Here is a 20,205-nt window from a genome sequence, read left to right on the forward strand (position 1 = left end):
CCAAACTCTCGCGATATCTGAGTGGTCCGCAGCCTTTCCCATATCACGTGACGCGGGCGGAATATTCACTGCGGCTTCATTTCAGTGGACGTTTCCTACGGTAAGAAATGGATGCCCCTTTTTGAATTGTTTACAAGACATAAGTCAAAAATTATCATGACTTCTCACATATATGCAGCCTTAAAATACATAGTTGCCACACGGAAGTAAGCAAAATGCCACACTACGTGAAATATTAAAACATATGAGCACCATCGCCTCGCATTCAGTTGTAGCGGCTCTTGCTGACCGATGCCCGCGCGCTGCCTCCATCCTCCGTTACTGTTATGTTAGCTCAGGCCCAACGTTAGCCTTTTCGTTTCGTCTTTAATTCATCGCTAGTGTCCATAGAGTGAATGACAAACAGCCTCCTCTGTCGTATTTTTATTGTCAAAATGTAACTCTAACGTCCTCATGCCTCTTACGCAGGTTACGTTAACCGTACGCTAGCTCTACGTCTGCCACTGCAGTCATCAGCTGTAGTCGGTTTAGCTTTGCCCGCCACCATAACATTTATGATGCATGTTCAGTGTGTCTGCAGCAGTGTGCTCCTGTGTTGCAGCTCCATGCGGCTGAGTGGTGTCTGAAAGCATCAGTATGGACATGGTGAAGATAGAGCAAGTCATTGTTGGGAGTGAGAGGAGATCCAATGCAACGGAGATCAAGACTGAGCCTGGGGTCGCCCCTCTGCAGCCCTGTAAGATAACATTTACATGCGTGGCTCATGCAGTGATGCTGTCAACCTATTTCTAACAGCCAATGTGTCATTTTTACAAAAATCACAGTATAGTAAGTGGTTATATCTATCTATATCTGCTGTTGCGTTGTAACTGATCACCAGCTTCTCCTCTCATTGTGATGCAGATCAGCATGAGAGTCTGCAGTGTTTTCAGTGCTTCATCACCTTCTGTAACTCCAAAGCCAAGGAGAGACACATGAGGAAGAGTCATCGGGAACAGTACAAACAGCAGCTGCAGCAGGTAGGGAAAAAGCAGACTGAACATTTAAAGGGTTCAAGTAGTGGTACAAACTCACTATGTATCACTCATGTATCACTTGCAGTTCTTATGTATCAGTACAGCTGTGATACGCTAGTATTGGTTGGGCTGATGTGTCAGTCAGGCTCTGGTATGGATGCAACTTTTCTGATTAATTTATTGTTTTTGTACGTAATATAATTTTGGATGAAAGTGGAGATGTGATTTTGTTTGAAAATATCTGAGGAGGGAAAACACCTCCTTTGTAAGAAAGATTTTCTTCAATCGAAGGAATCTTTCATTCTTCTAGGATCGTTAAGATTTCATATTTTTAACCAGTTCTGCTCATTGTTTTTCAGACTGATACAGTCTTCACTTGTTATAAGTGTGACAAAAGTTTCTCCGCCTCTGACGAGCTCAGCCAGCACCAGGCCACCCACAGCAGAGAGGAGAAGCCCTTCCACTGTCTGTACTGCCGGAAAAACTTCTTTACCTTTACTGAGGTGAGGATGCAGTATGCTACATGCTAACCTGTTTTTGTGCTTAGGAACTGATAAAATATTTGTTCATGTCGATGATGAATGTTAAATGTCTTGCAGCTGAACAAACACAGACGACAAGAGTGCATAGAACGACGGTGTCCCTGCAGGGACTGTGGCGCCTTGTTCCCCAGTCCCTCACGCCTTCGCAACCATCGCATTGCAGTGCACCCCCAGCGTCCTGTAGTGGCTGATGACATCAACACCTTCCAATGCTGCAAATGTAGTCGTGGTTTCCCGACAGAAGAAGAGCTCTTGCAGCACCAGGAGAGATTTGCCAATGATATAAACTGTGACGCTAAGCCCCAGGGCAAAAAACGTGGCCGTAAACCCAAGAACGCAGCTCAAGAAGAGATGGTTGAGATCAAAAAGATCAAACAAGAAGAGGAAGCAGAGGGATACAATGACTCTACAACAGAGGGATGCCCCTCCAATGATCTGGAACAGGAGCTCAAGATTCCTTGTTCTGAAGCAAAGTGTGACCTCATATTCCCGTCTGTTGCAGCCCTGCGGGCACACAAGAGGGAGAAACACGGGCTTACCCCTCGCAAGCCTCACGTATGCACAGAGTGTGATGAGAGCTATGCTCGGCTCGAGCAGCTCACAGCACACATGGCCAAGGACCACAACTCTGGATACACCTGCCCCACCTGCGGAAAGTGCTTTGCACGAGAGAGCAACCTAAAGACCCACCAGAGCACCCACACTGAAGGAGAGGAGGCGGCAGAGAAAAGATAATATACGGGGAAAAGACTGTAACTTCATCCTACATCATTCAGTTCAATGATTGTCAGAGTGTTTCCCACCATAACTCTGTTTAGTGTAGGCTGAAGATTTTTATGTGAACATTTCAGGGTGAGAGTTTTTGAAGCAAGGTTATGCAACACATAAATAATGGAGGTTGTATCTGGAATGACGTTTTTCAATTGCTTTTGGAAAGACATCCTACACCTGTGAATAAAACTCTGCACCGATCTGTACATAATTATGATTTATGTCCACTGTAAGCTCATGCCACATGGCCCTTGTTGCTGTCTATATTACCTCTATTGTACCTGCAATGTTTTTTTTTATTTTGTGTAGACTAAGTAGCTATTTCTCCCTCAAGTGTGGGAATGTTTTCTATTGAACTGTACTATTTTCAGGAAAACACATGAGGCTGACGATTACATGGAGAATGTAAGTTCTAAAGATCATAAAATCCAATATGTCATAAATGGGCCAGTGTATAGGATTCTGTACCAATCATGTAATCCGCAGGTCTTATTTTGCTCTTTACAGAAGTAAACAATTGTTGCATTAAACAGTACTTATGTTTCTGTGGAGTCCTTGGCTGTCACTGTGTGTGTGTGTGTGTGTGAATGAGAGTTAAAATGTAAAGTGCTAAGTAGGTGCAGCACAGCGTAGTGGGTAGAGTCCAGAGACAATTTTCAGACAATTTTTGAGTAAAATACAGAATTTACAAGTAAATGTTCCGACGCTTGTTTTTAAGATCATGTGCCATGTAACTTAAATCATCAAGTGTGATTTTGTACTCATAATTTTGGGAAAATTTCTCACAAAAAATCTGATTCAGAATAAGTCAAAATGAGTACCATTACTACAGTTATGAAGCAGTGTAAGATACATAAAGCATTATCCTGTTTCTGAGACACTGTCACTGCTACAGCTGAATATATTTAGGCTTCTAAGTATCATACCTATGATTAGGTTGGACTCACCATTAAGAACATGGTAATGATGAATAAAACTAACAGTTTAAGTTTTATGTTTTTTTTTAATCTATTATTTTATTGTAAGAAGGGGCACAAACAAATAGTAATAGTGACCTGTCACTTCTCCCTGCAGCCACCCTGCATCTCTGATGTAATTTTTTTTTTTGGAAAATAATGTTTTTGTTCTCTTAAGAATGAATGTAGTACAGTAGATTCTGCAACATTTCTTTTTGGTTTATCAAATGTTACTCTAAATTGAAACGGACATTGGAATAGTGTGTGTATTATAATCTGCAGATAATTACTTAAATAACAATTAGGACTTAAATTTTAACCTAAAATTGACTTTCTGCTATAATGTAGCCTACAAAAAATGTCTAAAGCTCTGTTTATTTTGGCTTTGTTCAGCACAAAGAAGTCAAGATGGAGCTTTTTGTTTCTTATTGACAAGTCATTTTTGTCCATACTATCCACTGAGGTAAAGTAACTAAATACATTTACTCAAGTACTGTACTTAAAAACAATGTTGGCACACATGAGCTACCACTTTAATTGGGCATTTTTAATTTTATACAGCTACACATTCTTCTTCATTACATTTCTGAGGAAAATATTGTGAGCTTTACTCGACTACATTTATTCTAGTTACAAATTACTTTGCAGTTTAAGATTTATATGTAAATGTAACTGTCCATAGAATATGCTGCATTGTTATAGATTTAAATTCCAAGCACATAAAGCATTTAGAAAAAAGTTTTATTATATTAATATGACATCAGCAGGGGACATTCTGCTTAATTGTTCTTTTACTTTTGATAATTTAATTACATTTTGTTGCTAATATCGCTTTGCTTTTGCATGAAGGACTTGTAATGGGCTATTTTTTAGTACAATAAAGTATTGCTACTTTTCCTTATGTAAAAAATCTAATCTAATAATCTTACACCACTGGTACTATCATAATTCAGCAATTCATACACAAGAATTCAGTGGTGGAATGTAACTAAGTAGATTTACTCAAATACTGTAGTTAAGTACATTTTTGAGATGCTTATGATTTAGTTGAGTAGGGTTCAGTTGAGGTGGTTTGGGCATCTGATTAGGATGCCTCCTGGGTGCCTCCCGATAGAGTTGCTCCTGGCTCGTCCCACTGGTAGGAGGCCCCAGGGCAGACCCAGAACACACTGGAGGGATTACATATCCTATCCGGCCTGGGAATGCCTTGGGTTCCCCCAGGAGGAGCTGGAGAGCATTGCTGGGGAGAGGGATGTTTGGGGTGCTTTGCTTGTCCTGCTGCCCCGGTGACCAAGCCCCGGATAAGTGGATGAAAATGGATGTATGGATGGATTTCATGATTCTTTACACTTCTACTCCACTGCATTTTGGAGAGAACTATTGTACTTTTTACTCCACTTCATATTATATTTGATATCGTAGCCTTGAATTAAATAGTTAAAATCAGCTCCACCGTTACCAGCTGCAACATTAAAGTGATGAACACATTAATGCATCAATATTATAAACCAGTAATATAATATGTGATTCTTAAATGGCCTATTCTGCATTTTACTTTTGGTGCTTAAAGTGTATTTTGATGCCAGTACTTTTACACTTTTGCTTCAGTAACACTTTGAATGAGACATTTTAACAGAGTATTTTACACTGTAGTATTGCTATGTTTATCCAAGAAAATATTTAAATACTTCTTCTACCACTGCAAGAATTATAAACCACTGATACATACAGAAAACTGGTGTCCACCTCGCCCAGTGTTTCGAACAGAGGTTGTCCTGGATCGGAGAAGTTCGTTTTCCCATGATGCACCTGTGGTTCCTTTCTATCTCGCGCCTTTGCCTCGCGCAGTCCATCTTGCCTCTCACATCGCTGCTGTCAGCCTCACGCGCTGTCCGTGTTGTTGTAGTAAATAATGGCGGCATCGGGAGGAGGATTATCATCTCCCGCGACCGTCGCGGGCTTGAGCACCCAAATGCCGGCCCGGGCTCGCTTCCCGGGCCGGCCGTGCACGGCTCGCAGCAGGCTGCGGTCGGAGAAACGCACCAAACGCGGAAGGTTGGGCTCGAGCGACGGGGACCTGGCAGCCGAAGGGCCGAGGCCCGTCAACATCGGCCTAGCGTTGAGCGAGGATCCGTCCCTGCTGCGCCTGCTGGGGGCGGCGGAGAAGCACAGGAGGCAGCGAGATGCGGGCTTCGACTCTAGCGGCAGTGATGAGGTGAATAAGCTAACTGTAGCATGTCAGCTAGGTGGTGAACAATACGCTTTATGAGACACATGAGGACAGTTTGTTTCAAAGAACGACATTTACATGAATGTGTTTGTTACTTATGAAAAGTATTTAAGCTAACGCAGAGCTAGTTAGCGTTAGCTTGCAAACACAAATCTAAATAGGCACTATAGCTAGCCGCCTGCCTGCAGTATATGCTTCAAGATTGATGATGGTTGAATGTTTCGTCTGACTGCTTCTGCAGATGATAATAATAGTTTATTGTCTATTTTAAAAACGCTACATCAGTATTGTAGGTTGCAGCAGCCATACATACACAGAACAGCGTCTGTCCGGCTAAGTTTGTTTGCATGAACATTAGGCGGAAACTTTGGCGATGTGATAACAGTGGGGGACGCGTTTTGTTGTGGAAACCGGTGGATGTCTTTGTTTATGCATCTCCTGATTCATTTTGTTGAGTTGAACTTCCCACACTGTGCTGGCACACACAGGCTGCTAATCGTGTCGTTGTGTAAACGTTGCTGCTACTGTAGTGGGGATCACACTCTCCACGTTGGAGCTGTCAGCTGATTGCTCCCTGTGATGCAACTCGGAAGCAAACTAAAACGTTACTTTCACGTTATAATGAAAAAAAAGCTGAATTTGGAATATACACTAAGAAATCTTGCTCTGTGCCTTTCTAAAAACCTAAATTTGCTTAGTCTGTGTTTACAAAAATTCATCACTCCCATCATGCATCCCTCCCTTTCATTACTGAGATTGATGTAAAAGGGAAGTTAACGAGGAGTCAAAGCTTTTTCCAACTTTATACTTGGATTAATTAGGTACATTATGTAAGAGCAGGGTTCTCTATAATAGTCTACATGCTGCAACAAAGGGCACGATTATGTTGCATAGGCTCTGACACTAATGATGAGTTATTGCGTGTCTTTCCACCTACTGAAATCAAGCCGTCAGCAGTTAAGCACACACCTTCAAGTGGGTAGCCTGGTTGTAATGGAAATGCAAATCCCTGCCGCCCTTGGCTGACAACCCAAACCAAACCAAGCCAAGCCAGCCCTTGACTGCCGAAAAGGGGTAGTAGTGATCTATGAGTACAAAAGGGGCACTAAGGGTGAAATCTTGCTTATACATCATGACAAAAGCCTTGAACTGCAGGCAGAATATTAATTACCCCCCCCCCAACATTTTTTATTTTTGATATACATTGTAAGAGCTTTGCTAGACAAAGAGTTCCTGATGCTCTGTGAATAGCTTTGCATCCTACCTGAGCTGGAGTCAGTCATAGTGAGGCACAAATATTATGTGACAATCAAAAGAAGAGGTGAATCAGTCACACTGTGCTCATATTTTCAGTGTTTTATTATAGAAGCCACCAGTGTGTTGGGCATCATTCATTCTTAGGTGGTCTCCTTGTAGTTCTAGCCAGACAGGATGGTGATGGGGATATAATACCAAATTGGATCTAATCATATTATTTAATCTCCAGAGCAAGGGCTTTAGTGTGTGACATCAGTCGGACTTCACTGATGCAATCCCTTTAGAGTGGACTGAAACAGCATCACATGGCTCGTGCTAAAGCTTCTGGGTGCTGCTCAGCTGGAGTACCACACGTCATACGCTTGTGCTCTGCAGGGGTTTGAATGGACTTGAGTAGGGGAGCTTCACCACTGACAAATCTGTGGAGTCGTTATTTTGTGCATGATGGATGTGAGTAATTGGAAGTTGAGTTGAAGTGTGCTTTTCATCTGCTGCATTTTGTATTCTTTGCATCTGAGGTAGAAGAGTGAAAGGATGCTGGAGGCTGACTGTGTGTGCCAAGGATGTATTTAAACTTTTGTGAAGATGATAGATTTGAATGTATATCAGTTATGTTGAAATATCACTCTCAGGGAAGAATTGGGTTAAAATGCACTGTTTTTTATTCCACTGCAGCTTCAGTGCTACACCTGATTTATTACAGAGAAGATATTACCACATATTTCACTAACAATCAGACATGTGTGGAGAGACGGTGCACAGGCAGAGAATCTGCTGAGTTATTTCTTAAAGTTGACTCACAGATTGAAAGCAAAACCTGCTTCATTTGGTGCCTCAGCAGTGTACTGATGCAACTCTGGAGTAAGACTAGAGAACAGTGCGGATGCTGCTGAGCAATATTTTCAGCAGGGTTATACCTGATGATCAAACAACGAACTCAGAAGTGGGTGAGACGTTAATGAAGGGCGTTTCAGTCATAAATTACTGTGACCTCACCTCTTTCGATTTGAACACATTTTCTCCTACATGTTAACCTATTTGACAGAGTGTTAGAACGTGGTTTGATTTACCAGAATTTCCGGCCACTCAGGAGGGGGGTCATTAATGTTGGACCTCCACTCCTCCAAAAAGACTCAAATATATTCTTCAGAAATGAATATAACATCGATTGGCTCTCTGATTATCGGAAAGCTCACAGTCAAAGCTATCGACAATTAGTAGAATTAGTAATTAGTCTGATTCCATAATAGTCAATACTGCATCCGCCACAACGCGCGCACACACACACACACACACACACACACACACACACACGATCGGCTAAGCGACCTAAAAATGTAAATCCTGTAAAACCATGCACTGTTCAAAATTTGGTTAAGCAGCAGTTTTAAAGTACATCATTTTGGGACATTTCACACATGTGAAACCAAGATTTTGTGCTTTAAAATGAAGGTAATTCATGAAATAGAATTTAAATTGATATGTTTTTGCTTATTTTCATAATAATTAACAGTACATCTCCACAGTTAATGTGTCTGTTAGGAAAGCAAATGATTGCAGTGCCATATTTGAGGTGGCACAGAACACAGAGCCAACATACAAAGTGAGCAGTCAGAATATTAAAACGCGTAATCATTAAATAAAATTATTATGATTTTTATTTCATTTTAATATATTTATTATCCCCAGAATTGAATCTGAAAATAAAGAAAAAATACTGTTCATTAATCGCCTTTTTTGCGGGTCACACAGGGGTACCTGACCTGATGCAGGACTCTGTTATAGCATAGACACATCTTTACAACTCCTGTAGTTTTCATGTTGTGCCTGCTATCGTTTGAGCAACAGCAGACTTCGGGTCAGTCTAAAAGATGACATCTTATTAATGTTGCCTATGATTTTCTGTCTCCACCTTAAATATCATGCAGTTTTCCCATTTGTGTATCATCACGTGCCTGGGGGAAAAAAGACATTTAAAATGAAGTGACGTAATGCGAAAGCACAAGTCAGCAAAATCTTATTGTGTAAAGTCATGTGAAGGTGTGAAAATCATGTCAAGAGCTGGTGATGCTTTGCTCATCTCATTTGGGCTCAGACAGTATGTTCTGCCTGCTGATTTGTGTTTCGCTCCACTGATATAAGCACATCCATCATCAGGTGTGGGTCCAGTATGGGTCAACATGGAGGACTCCTGTCCCCTGAATGGCTGTCACTCTGGTTAATCAGTCCACATTCTAACATTCTGCCATATACAGTACGTAGGTTAATGTGTAGGAAAAACGCATTCAAATGAAGCGGTGAGGTCAGAAAGATTTATGAAGGAATGTCCCTAAAATCTTACTGAAAAGACAGAAAAATAATTGTGTCCTTTCAATGAAGAATTTCAGGGGGACTCCATCATAGATTTGCATTAATGACTACACAAACATGCTATGTGGCAGGGATTCCCCCGCCAGACACACACACACAGAAAGCACCTGCCGATTCCATTCGTTGTCATTTTTTGAATTACAGCATTTGGGCCAACAAAACAGTAATCGTTTCATCATTGTCATTGCTGCTTTTACATCAGCTCTCTGTTATATGTGAATGCTGGATATTTAAGACACTTTATGTGTTGATAATTATTTTACATTCACTTTTTATGTCTATTTTAAAGCTCCAGTTTGTAGGATTTAGGGGTATCTATTGGCAGAACTGTAATATTCAAAATGTTGTCATTAGTTTATAATCATCCTAAACTAAGAGTAGTTTTTGTCACCTCAAAATGAGCTGTGTATATCTACGTACAGAGTGGGTCCTCTTTTACATAGTCCGTCTTGTTGATTCTATGGTAGCCCAGAATGGATGAACCAAACACTGGCTCTAGATAGGGTAATTTGCTTGCTCTTGTCTTCACTTTGACTATCGTAGGTCTCCTGCACCCTTGGCACACGCAACAAGTCTCAGTCCTGCAACCTCACCACTAAATGGCACTAAATTCTACACACTAGGCCTTTAAGCTTTATTATGGAGATGATTTCTGTTTTTGGTCTACAGCAGGTGGTCTACATTTTAGCTTTTTCTCATTTCAATATATCCACATGTATTATAGCCATTTAAAGGTCGTACTTTCTGTGTTTTTCTCCAGGAGGAAATTTTCACTGGATTTGGGACCACAACAGTTCGTCCACAAAAAGCTCCTCAGTCATCGTCACTCAGCAAAGCAACACCTCCCCAAGCTTCAGGGCACTCTGCAGGAACAAAGCCTCTCATCGGAAAGATTATACCCAAGACCCCAAAACCGTCCCTCATTGGAAAAATTGTACCGAGGGTCCCTAAAGAAGGCCAGGGTATCAAAGAGAACCAAGAAAAAGACAAAGAAATACCCAAGGTGGTAATTAAACTGCACAGCAAACAGGTAGCTGTCACTGCAGAAGAGAAACATCCAGGCGAGAAGGCCTCAGGTCGACAGAGCAGTACAGGATCAACTGACTTTATCAGGAAAGCTGGACAATCAGTAGCCTCAGGCGGGAAGCAAAACCAAACAGCCCTTACCTCAGCTGGTGGCAACAAGAAAGCTCACAAGGTGAAAGAACAAGGCGAGGTGTCAGAGGACTCAGACACAGACCAAACCCAGCCACAGAGACCAGTGAAACGCATCAGGGGGTTTCGCTTTGGGCATTCTCAAGCAGTCGCTCCGTCGTTCACATCCTTTCACAAACGGCAGAGGAAAAAAATGGCTAAGGGTATGGGTGCCTCTCCTGAGGCTGGAGCTGAGGCTGGTGCCCAGAGTGGACAAGAGGCAGCGATGCCCCTCGAGTGTAAAGCCACAGTTTCCTCTGAAAAAAAAACGCATAGAAGAAAGTCTTTGTTTGGGCACAAACGAAAGCGACCAAAAAACAATCCAGATATTAAACGTCCAAAATTGAAAAGTACTCGCGCTCGGCGTGTTTTTTACACCTACGTAATGGAGCCCATTCCGGCTGTACTGATGCCGGACGGGAATGAGCAGCAGCTGCAAGGTCAAAATCCAGCTGAATGTGGGCCGAGCTCATATCCTGAACACGCCCAACAGAGCTCAAACAACTCCTCCACTCCTTTAACGAGTGCACGGTCCTCCCGTGTTATTAAAACTCCAAAGAGGTTCTTGGATGAGGAAATGATTCCCTTTCCAAAGGGTCCTTTGTCAACATGGCGGAAAAGTCAACAGAGAGAGGAAGGAAAACAAAGTCCATCATGTCATGAGTCAGGCTACGACGGCAACGTGCTGCAGTCAGATGGTGATACTATATTTGTGGCTGACAGCCCATCTGCAGCGACAAAGTTCTCATCAAAGGCCAAGCCAGGCACAAGCCACCTAGAGATCTACAAGAACCTCAAGAAGCTTACCTTGAAACTGGCAGAGAAGAAGAAAGGCCACTCTGACACTGAGGGGGATTATTCACATCATGACGATGGTTTCACTTCTCATGTGAAGAAGAGACGGCGGTCCAAGCTCATGATGGAGGAGATGGACTCCCCTGGTGTTGTGAGAAAACTAGCTGTGGTGGTGAACGCTGAAGCGCCCTCACATTTGCCGTTAGGAGATAAAGGCAACACTGGTAAGAATCCTTTCCTCTTTTTGAGTAATCATTTATGAAGATCCTCTCACTTGATTTTAGCTGTGTTTTCACAAATGTCTGTTGTTGTGTGGCCGGTATCTGTAGCTCCAACCTGTGTTTCTTGTACGAAATATTTTCTGAAATAATGAGATGGGGGTTTTTTTATTCTCGATGGGACTACACAATTGAGTTCAGGTTAAATTGAGAAATAAATGCTGATGTTTTAGCTTTATGAAACAGGTCAAATTATAAAAAGAGAGGAAAGATTTGTTAGAGAATTCAGCAAAGCTCTAGGCCTGAGAACACCATGACAAAAGCTAGAATATTTTAGAGATTACACATACATAATTTAGTTTATTGGTGTGTTTTCAACAGTTGTTCCTACACTTATGAGGCATTTGGTTGTATCTCATCTAACCAGAGTTGCTTTATTCATGCTGTTTTGTTCAGATGAAGCAGCAGACGTGACTGTGGACACTCATGAAGCGTTGGAAGTCAGTGGGCCCAGCCATCGAGTTGGTCTCAGCGGAGCTAATAAGACAATGCTTCACCTGCTGAAGAAAGCCAAAGTCCAGCTCATTAAGATTGATCAACAGAAGCAACTCAAGTTGTCACAGGTGAGAGTCAATAATCGAATTGATATGGAAGACATAAACAAGATTCCCTGGTCTTAAAAATTGTCAAAGTTGGAAAAGAAAGATTATTAAATCAACATTCGTCAAGTTCGTTTAAAGATCATAGATAGCTCCAGAGCTCCTGTAATCTCTAAGGCTGAAATGATAAGTCAGTGACATTTGCTGCTGCTCTCTATTTCATGTAATTGTGAGTTAAATTTGTTTTTGGACTGTTTCTCGGACAAGAAGTCATTTAAAAGAATATTTCACCTGCAAAATTACCATTTGTATGTCAGTTACTCGACGCATGTTACATTGAATTTATGGAGAAATCTTTGTTTTTCTCACGTGCCTCCGTGATGAACGTAGAATCTAAAAATGGCGACCAATCTTCATGAGGTGCAGTAAAGGGGGGGGCCATGTTTAACAACAACAAAACCATATCAAATAATCTGTTTTCAAACCCTCACGAAACTCGTGCAGTATAATCCAAGTTCCATTTATCCTGTTGTACGCGGAGAACTTTGCAGATGTGCATTTTTGCTAAAAACGATATGATCTAAAACAGTGAATAGACATGAATAGTGCACCCTGAGCGTGCCTGAGCATATGAGCTCTGCGTATGCAAAGTAGAGTTTTTGGCCACAGGCAGGGGCCAACATGCTACTCTGTACTAATATGTTTTAAATCATAAGCTTTTAGCAAAAGTGCATGTTTTTGGGAAGTACTGAGCATATGACAGGGTAACTGAGACTTGTTATACTGCAGTACTTGGGTGAGAGTTTGTAAACGGATGTTTCAATACAAGTTGTGCTGTTATTAAATGTTGTCCCCGTTTACTTCAAATCATGACAAATGTTTGCCTTTTTTAGATTCTTTGTACACCGAAAACTAAAACACTAGAAAAACTAAATTTTCATCACAAATTCAAGGCAACACATGGTCAGTAACTGATAAAGAAATGGTCATTTTGCAGGTTAAGTTTTCTTTAAGGATGTCTCCCGAACTATGAGAAATAGTGTCAAATAATCCTCTGTTTACTAACCAATGTACCAGATACATGATGATAATTATACATGAAACATTTGTTTTGTCATCTTATTTTAGTCTTACAAGTCAGATTGCAAGGGACTGCACTGTATATTGAGGAAGGTATAGTAGCACAAAGATGTTATAGCATCTCTTACATAAAACCTTGTGTTTCTCCCTCGTCTGGACCGACAGTTGGGCTCCAGAGAATCACGAGTGCCAGTGAGTGGAAGGAGACGGAGGAGGAGGAGAGTTGGCACATCTCCCAAAGACATTGGTCCTCAGGTAATACTTTTAACTTTAAATGCATGTTTATATGTTGTCTTGGTTTGAATAAAGCTGCATCAGTCCACTGCGTTTGTTTTAATCACCTGTGGTTTGGTTTTTACTTTGACCATTTATAATGTGCTAGGAAGGATCTACTCTAAAACACTCAGGCTGCCTGTGTTTGTTCATACATTTGTGTGCAAGTGGTGTATATATCCTCTTACCAGGAAATATATGAAAAAGTCCACCACTATAAATACATTTTACAACCATCAATAATGAGAGATACAAGACAGTTTCAGCACCTCTGCAGTAGGGGAAAGTTATGCATGAAATATATCAATTTTTCTACCTGTTTTGCCATCATTAAAGAATTTGCTTTCATTTGCATTTTAAAAAGGGTGATGTATCATACTGTTAGTGTAATGTGAGCCTAGATTTCACCGGGAGGTTTATTTACGTCACAAGTCATGTCAATATTTCTACATTTCACAGTGTATATGTGTGTGCGTTTGTATGCAGGAGCAGCCGCTGGGTGGTCCAAGAATCAAACATGTGTGTCGGGCAGCAGCAGTGGCTTTGGGGCAGCCCCGTGCCATGGTGCCAGATGATATACCCCGACTCAGCGCCCTGCCACTTCATGAGAGAGAGGGCATCACTTTTTCTCCCGCAGCAGAAGGTACAGTCCATCCACATGTGTTGCTTTTCATCAAATTGCAGAAAGGAACTTTTATTTGGCTTTACTATAGAAGGGTTAACACATTCAGTATATTTTGCATTGCGCTGTCTGTGTGCACTGATTTTAATTGAGGATTAATAAGCAAGGAACTGAGGTTATGCAGTCATGATTTCTAATGACATGAAGGAAATAAACTGATATACTGGATGGGGTTAGCATTAAAATCATTCTCCGTGGTTAAGACCTGGTTGAAATGTCCAGAACTGAACAACAAAGGAGGAGGACTTAATCGTTCAATGTAGTACAGGGCATCTGCAGGATTTGAAAAGTCTTTGAAAGCATTAGTTCAGTTTCCTCCCATGTAAAATTACAAATATTAAAACGACATTAGAATCAAAAGGTCTTGATTTTTATCTTCAAAAGTTACTTAGTTTTTGTTGCCTGCTGTAGGCAGTAATACTAGTTATTAAGTGGTTTTGTATCAGATGGCGAGCTGTTGTACACTAACAAATAGGAAGATTTTTGCGACAGTGGATTTGCCAGGCAGGAGTCAATTACAGTGGCGCATCAGTCAGCACCATCAGAGCTGTAGCTACAGTGGCTAGGAAGCTCATCAACTCATTATGTACGGTTGGTTTTAGCAAAGACTTAAAATTAGGGGTGTAACGGTACACAAAAATCTCGGTTTGGTACGTACCTCGGTACACAAGTCACGGTTCAGTTTTTTTTTGTTTTTTGTTTTTTGTTTTTTTCGGTACAGTAATGAAAAAATAGACAACTATTAAATATCTTTTGCTTATTGGTAACCTTATTAAAACATACCACCACAGCAGTTAACTCTTTTACACAATTTTTGAATGAAACAAATATATATGAAATCTGCTTTTTCTCATTGTTTGAATGAAAATAGAAATATAAAAGTGAAAAATAAAATCCTGCTGTTTTTTTAACACATTTTTTGAATGAAAAATATAAATTTCTGCTTTAACAGTTTTACTCAATTAAAATAAAAAGTATAGTGCAGCTGGTCAGCTTTAAAGCCTGCTCAGATTCAGTTTTACTAGGAACTTACTTAGCTTTCCCACTTTGTTAAAGTGCAGTAAACAAAACATGCTTATATCTGAAGTGCAGCTTAAACAATTTTACTCAACTCCAATGGCGTTGATTATTTCTTTAGCGTGATGGCCAGGGAAACGCTCTCTCTTTTTAAACGACGACAGTATCGTAGTTTGCACCAGATTGCTTTTTCTAGTCGTGCCGGTTAACGTTCAAACTCGGGTGGTGTCGCTTTAGATGCGTCAGCATGTTAGACGTGTTTCCAAGTACATACCCGACCGCTGTTCTGCAGTGTCGGCACACTGCTTTTGTCTTGTCCACTTGTTTATTTCCATTTTCGTATTTTACCCTGAAACCAAAGTGTTCCCAAACGGAGGACTTAAGGTTTGCGGGTGGGTCTTCAGGTTCGTCAGGCTCACTTACCATGTTGTCAAAATGCGAGAATGCGCTGCACAAAGTGAAAGCGGAGATTTGCGGGACTCGGTTCGTCACTCAATTATGGCCGTCGGGGAACTAGATATTTTAAATGGTTCGGCTCGCAAAAACGGAATTAAAATAAAACAAAATAAAATAAAATAATATCCTGCGCCCAATAATTCGGCACAGGGTCGTGCCGAACCAAAAGTCACGTACCGAACGGTTCGACACAAATACATGTACCGTTACGGCCCTACTTAAAATTAATTTAAAAAAAAACATTGGTTAAGTCTTTTTTATCATATCAATCCTGATCTAGGTGGCATTCATTTAGTTGAAGGTATACTGTGTAGGATTTGTCTCTTATTGTTTGTATCACCAGCGAAAGTGAAAGCCAACCCCAGATTTACTCTCGTTTGCTATATTTGTGTGTTTTTCAGTGCTGTGTTCGTGATTTTCATAGCTTCCTGTTGGATGTGAGCTGCTGGCACCTGGTCACTACCTTTTTAATAAAGTCCTTACTGTACCTGCGCACAGTGCCCAGGAACATCCTGATCACAGCAAAATAATAAGAACAAAAGAAAATAAAGCAGAGGGCAGAGTCTTTGCAGATGAATGCACCGCCACACACTTCTAGTGAGTCATAAGTGATGATTGAGAGAGATTCCTGTTGTGTGAGTCTATACATTGTTTTGCAGGAAAATCCTGCATAGTATACCTTTTAATTTTATCATTAGAAATTAATATTATACACTGCTGTGAGATAATATAAAAGGGTTATGTATGTGTAAAGATTTCAAGGCTACTATTGGTCCTCAGTCATTATTTTATTAAGTTTCATTTTATGTGGTATTAAAAAGATCCTAAGCCCTCTAAACTTAGAGGTACTGCACACCTAAACCTGTTTTTTGATCTGTAAAGTAAATGATATGACTGTACTAGGGCTGTAATCAACCAAAGAAAATCTTGGCCATCTGAAACCCTACCTGCTCTTCAACCAATCAGTTGATCAATGGTGAAGAAATATCTGCTGCCTGCGAGAGTCCCATACCGGACACTAAAGAAGTTACCTTTGGGGTTGACAATGTCATATACAACATAATGTTACTAACGTTAAACATCTCTGTAAAGCTACATGCGAGAGAGAGAGACCTATTAATTTTAGCCCACAGGCTAATGTTAGCCATTCTACCACTCTAACAAGAGCTCCAGTGTGATTCTGTTCCTTTAAGAAGCTTTATAATTCAGCCTTGAACTGCAGTGTCTTCTGGAGACTAAGTAAAATAAATCCACAGTGATAAATCTGACACTGAATGTCTTTGGTGATTATTTATCCATTTTCAGATTAAAATGTGAGTTGAAAAATGTTTAACTTTCAGTACAACGCTGTCACCAGCCGGTGAATCATAATGGAAAAGGGGCAAGACAAATACCACAAAGACTAACCATCACAGAGGACATATAAAACTGCTGAACAACAACAACTACAGTTTTTAACTGGGAAAAGTAACGTTTTGGTTGACGTACAGCCTTATGAAATTAACAACAGCAATCGTCCAGCCAATGAGAATTTGGTCAGACAAGAGCATGTTGACCAGGAAGGTGACAGCTCTAGACTGTATTGTGATGAAACACATCAGTGCTGGTGTAAATATTGATATTTCTTACCAGATGTATATAAATTGGAATTTTATGGGTTGAAAATGCCTCAACATGCCATTTACTGTTGTACATCAGCCCTGCCCTTACCTTATCTGTATCATAGAATTGAAGTTAACACCCTGTAATCATATCATGCCTGACATATCAACTCCCTCCCCACCCTAACTCTCAGCTTTTAGCTCACTCTTCTCTGGTCACATAGCACCAATTAAAAAATGTTTGCATCTTTCTGCTGCATAGACAGCCCAGTTTGGGAAAGACCAGCTTTCAGGCATGAAATACTTAGTAATAGTCCCACGGCATATTGCAAGGTGTGCATCATGAACTGTTGCTACGGTGTAGTTGGACTTACTACGACCGTGGAATAGTCAGGATTACGGCTTCATTCACAGGCTGATTGTAAAAAGTAGACCGACTTGTTTATAGCCATGTTTTCAGGTAGGTTAACTGTTTTTCAATCCAATTTCTCCAAAATACTTGATTAGCATTGTCCAAACTTCAATGCATTTCTGCCAGTTTTTGTTTGGCAAAGCTCCTCTGCTAATGTATTATAATGAAATCATTCACCAGCTAAAATGTTCTTTCAAACTGGCATAATTAAGCTTCTGCAGTAATAAACACACAACCTAAAAAAAATTTCTTTTTGTAAAAGAGCACAATTTTGGTAGCTTTTGGCAAATTTGCAGAGCACAAAAATAAAAACTGCTTTGTTAGCTAAATGTAGTTGTAACTAAGATATTTGCCAGCAAAAATATCTTTTGTCACACACAGATTAGCCACCGCTGTTGGAAAGCTTTACCCAACACTGGTCGAGTGAGCATCACTCAGTATGAGGTGAGGAAGAGCCGTTTGACAAGTAGCCCTGAATTTTGTCTCCTAATGAACACATGTAGTTCTGTTGGGAAACACGGATCCTTACACAATGTCATTCCAGCTACATTAATCATTTAAAATTATGACAGTAAATTTTTGTTTCTGCCTGAAGTTGCTTTGTGCCAGCTGGCATTAAAATACAAAGAGTGTGGGATGCCTGAGGTTCCAAAGGAGTTAGTTTCGATCTATTTCTAGTATTTTAGGGTCAGGAAGGGGAGAGACTTCTGATGTGTTCGTCCAGTCACCTTTATTCTGGAGTGACTCTTAGATTTCCAACACTTCAGCCAGCCAGCAGTATCTTGTAACTGTAGAAAGACAAACAGACAAAAGACAATTAAATGAGTATACAGCGATCAGCCAAAACATTAAAACCACTGACAAGTGAATAACATTGATCATTTCCTTACAGTGCAATGTTCTGCTGGGAAACCTTTTGTCCTGGCATTCATGTGGATGCCCCTTAATGTACTCAACCCACCTTAACATTGTTAGACCAAGTACCTCCGCTCATTGCAACAGTACCCCTGAAGACAGTAGCCCCCCAGCAAGGCGATGCACCATGTCCAACTGCAGAAACTGCTCAGGAATGTACCAAGGAACATAACAAAGAGCTTTAGGCATCAATCTAGCTTTCTAATCACCCAGATCCCAATCTGATCAAGCGTCTGTGGGACAAGCTGGAACCCCAGAGGTCCTTTGTCCAGGCCTTGACAGGTCAGAGCCAAGTCCAATCTTATGTGGGGCCTCTGCCCTGTCGAGGCCTGGACAAAGAACCTCTTGGGGTGTCCTGTGTGGTCTGGCACCAAGGTGTTGTTGACGGATCCTTTGAGTCCTGTGGGTTGTGGGGTAAGGTACCAGCATGCCCAATGGATGTTCAGTCGAATTGGGATCTGGGGAATCTGAAGGCCAGGTTGACGCCTTGAGCTCTTAGTCACGTCCCCCGTGCCATTCCTGAGCTGTTTTTGTGGTGAAGCGTGGTGCATGGTCCTGCTGGGGGTTGTACTACCAACAGGGAATGCCGTTGCCATGGGAGGGGTTTATTGGTCTGTAATGGTGTTTGGGTGGGTAGTGCGTACACATGAATGCCAGGACCCAAGGTTCCTCAAAAGAACATTGTATTGTAACAAAATGATCAATGTTATTCACTTCACCAGCCAGCGGTTTTAATGTTTTGGCTGATCGGTGTATAAGTACCTGCAGCCACAGCACTTAGACCTGTTATGCCTCCTGCAGACTGAATAGTAAGTTTTTGGCATCCGAAGATGTCGCCCCCACGTCACATGTACCTCATGATGTTTGAAACGTATGTTGTGACTCTTTAACACATCCTCCCCGTCTCTTGCTTGCAGATGTTGCAGATGATGATGATGACGATGACATCTCTGATCAGGGCAGGGCTCAGTGGGTTGTCTCTCAGGAACACATCCGGCGCAGGAGGAGGGGGAGGGGGAAGGGGCTCAAGTTCAGAAAAAGGAAAGAACTGAGTCAGTATATACCCGGGGGTGTCCGGTCCCGGCGCTGTGGACGCTGCAGAGGCTGTTTGATAGAGGAGGACTGTGCAAAGTGCGTCAACTGCCTCGATAAGCCCAAGTTCGGGGGGCCCAACACCAAACGGCAGTGTTGCATGTAAGTTAAACTATTGAGATCATTGCTTTATGGATCCAGGCTGGTGAATAAGCTAATTCTAATGTGCAATATGTCTGTGTTTAATGGGCATGTCTAACACACTTCTCCTGAGCTTTTAATACAATTTTAGCAAATGATTTAGGGTTTGGCGATAAGGCCCGTAAATAATATCACGCTATTAACAGCTATGTCACAATACATGATGTGTATATACCTCAATATTCTGAAATCTCTTTTAAATTACTATAGACTAGAATACTTAACTACTAATATACTGTTACAATAACGTTTAATAATAAGCTACTTTTATAATAAAGTTAAAAAATGTACTCTTATAATAAAGGTAAATAAAGTACTATTATGATAAAGTTAAACTATTGTTATAATTAAGTTAATGAAAATACTGTTATAATCAATTTAAGTTGAGCTCTGTGTTAAACCGAAGATCTGGCGCTTTTATCCTGATTCACTCGGCTCGTCTCGGACTGGACGTGTTGATGTTTTTTTATGTAAAATTGAAGCTTTAGGTCAACTGTCTGCTGTAAGCTGTTAGCAAAAAGTTAAACTGTCACAGTGGCGCCATTAAACATGGGAGTTAATTCACTGTGAGCAAGAAACAAACTAACG

The 20,205-nt window shown here is 41.0% G+C and overlaps 2 protein-coding genes across 4 annotated transcripts in view; both read left to right on the forward strand.

The window, feature by feature from the left end:
• The first annotated feature begins 56 nt into the window (after nt 1-56).
• On the forward strand, nt 57-2,864 carry LOC125904669 (zinc finger protein 184-like). Of its 2 annotated transcripts, none has more exons than XM_049602246.1 (5): nt 57-100; nt 602-736; nt 904-1,019; nt 1,376-1,519; nt 1,616-2,864. In XM_049602246.1, the coding sequence occupies exons 2-5, from the start codon at nt 637-639 to the stop codon at nt 2,291-2,293; spliced, it is 1,038 nt and encodes a 345-aa protein (XP_049458203.1). In that variant the 5' UTR covers nt 57-100; nt 602-636; the 3' UTR covers nt 2,294-2,864. The 2 variants fall into 2 exon arrangements, with proteins under 2 accessions (XP_049458203.1, XP_049458204.1); XM_049602247.1 differs by lacking the exon at nt 57-100 and adding an exon at nt 108-206.
• Nucleotides 2,865-5,124: 2,260 nt separating this feature from the next.
• kmt2ba (lysine (K)-specific methyltransferase 2Ba) overlaps nt 5,125-20,205 on the forward strand; it is a 38,742-nt gene continuing 23,661 nt past the window's right edge. For both annotated transcript variants that reach the window (XM_049601774.1, XM_049601775.1), the window contains exons 1-6: nt 5,125-5,500; nt 9,903-11,355; nt 11,806-11,972; nt 13,194-13,283; nt 13,788-13,944; nt 19,302-19,578. In XM_049601774.1, coding sequence (XP_049457731.1) covers nt 5,198-5,500; nt 9,903-11,355; nt 11,806-11,972; nt 13,194-13,283; nt 13,788-13,944; nt 19,302-19,578 — 2,447 coding nt within the window. In that variant the 5' untranslated portion in view covers nt 5,125-5,197. The remainder of the gene's footprint in view (nt 5,501-9,902; nt 11,356-11,805; nt 11,973-13,193; nt 13,284-13,787; nt 13,945-19,301; nt 19,579-20,205) is intronic.

This window comes from Epinephelus fuscoguttatus, linkage group LG17, assembly GCF_011397635.1.
Source record: "Epinephelus fuscoguttatus linkage group LG17, E.fuscoguttatus.final_Chr_v1".
Classification (NCBI taxonomy): Eukaryota; Metazoa; Chordata; class Actinopteri; order Perciformes; family Serranidae; genus Epinephelus; species Epinephelus fuscoguttatus.

Excerpts from the sequence above, each read along its gene's own strand:
- LOC125904669 (XM_049602246.1), top strand. The coding sequence starts at position 637 with ATGGACATGGTGAAGATAGAGCAAGTCATTGTTGGGAGTGAGAGGAGA. Across the intron at positions 737-903 it reads GGTCGCCCCTCTGCAGCCCT|ATCAGCATGAGAGTCTGCAG; the intron begins GTAAGATAACAT and ends ATTGTGATGCAG. Across the intron at positions 1,020-1,375 it reads ACAAACAGCAGCTGCAGCAG|ACTGATACAGTCTTCACTTG; the intron begins GTAGGGAAAAAG and ends ATTGTTTTTCAG.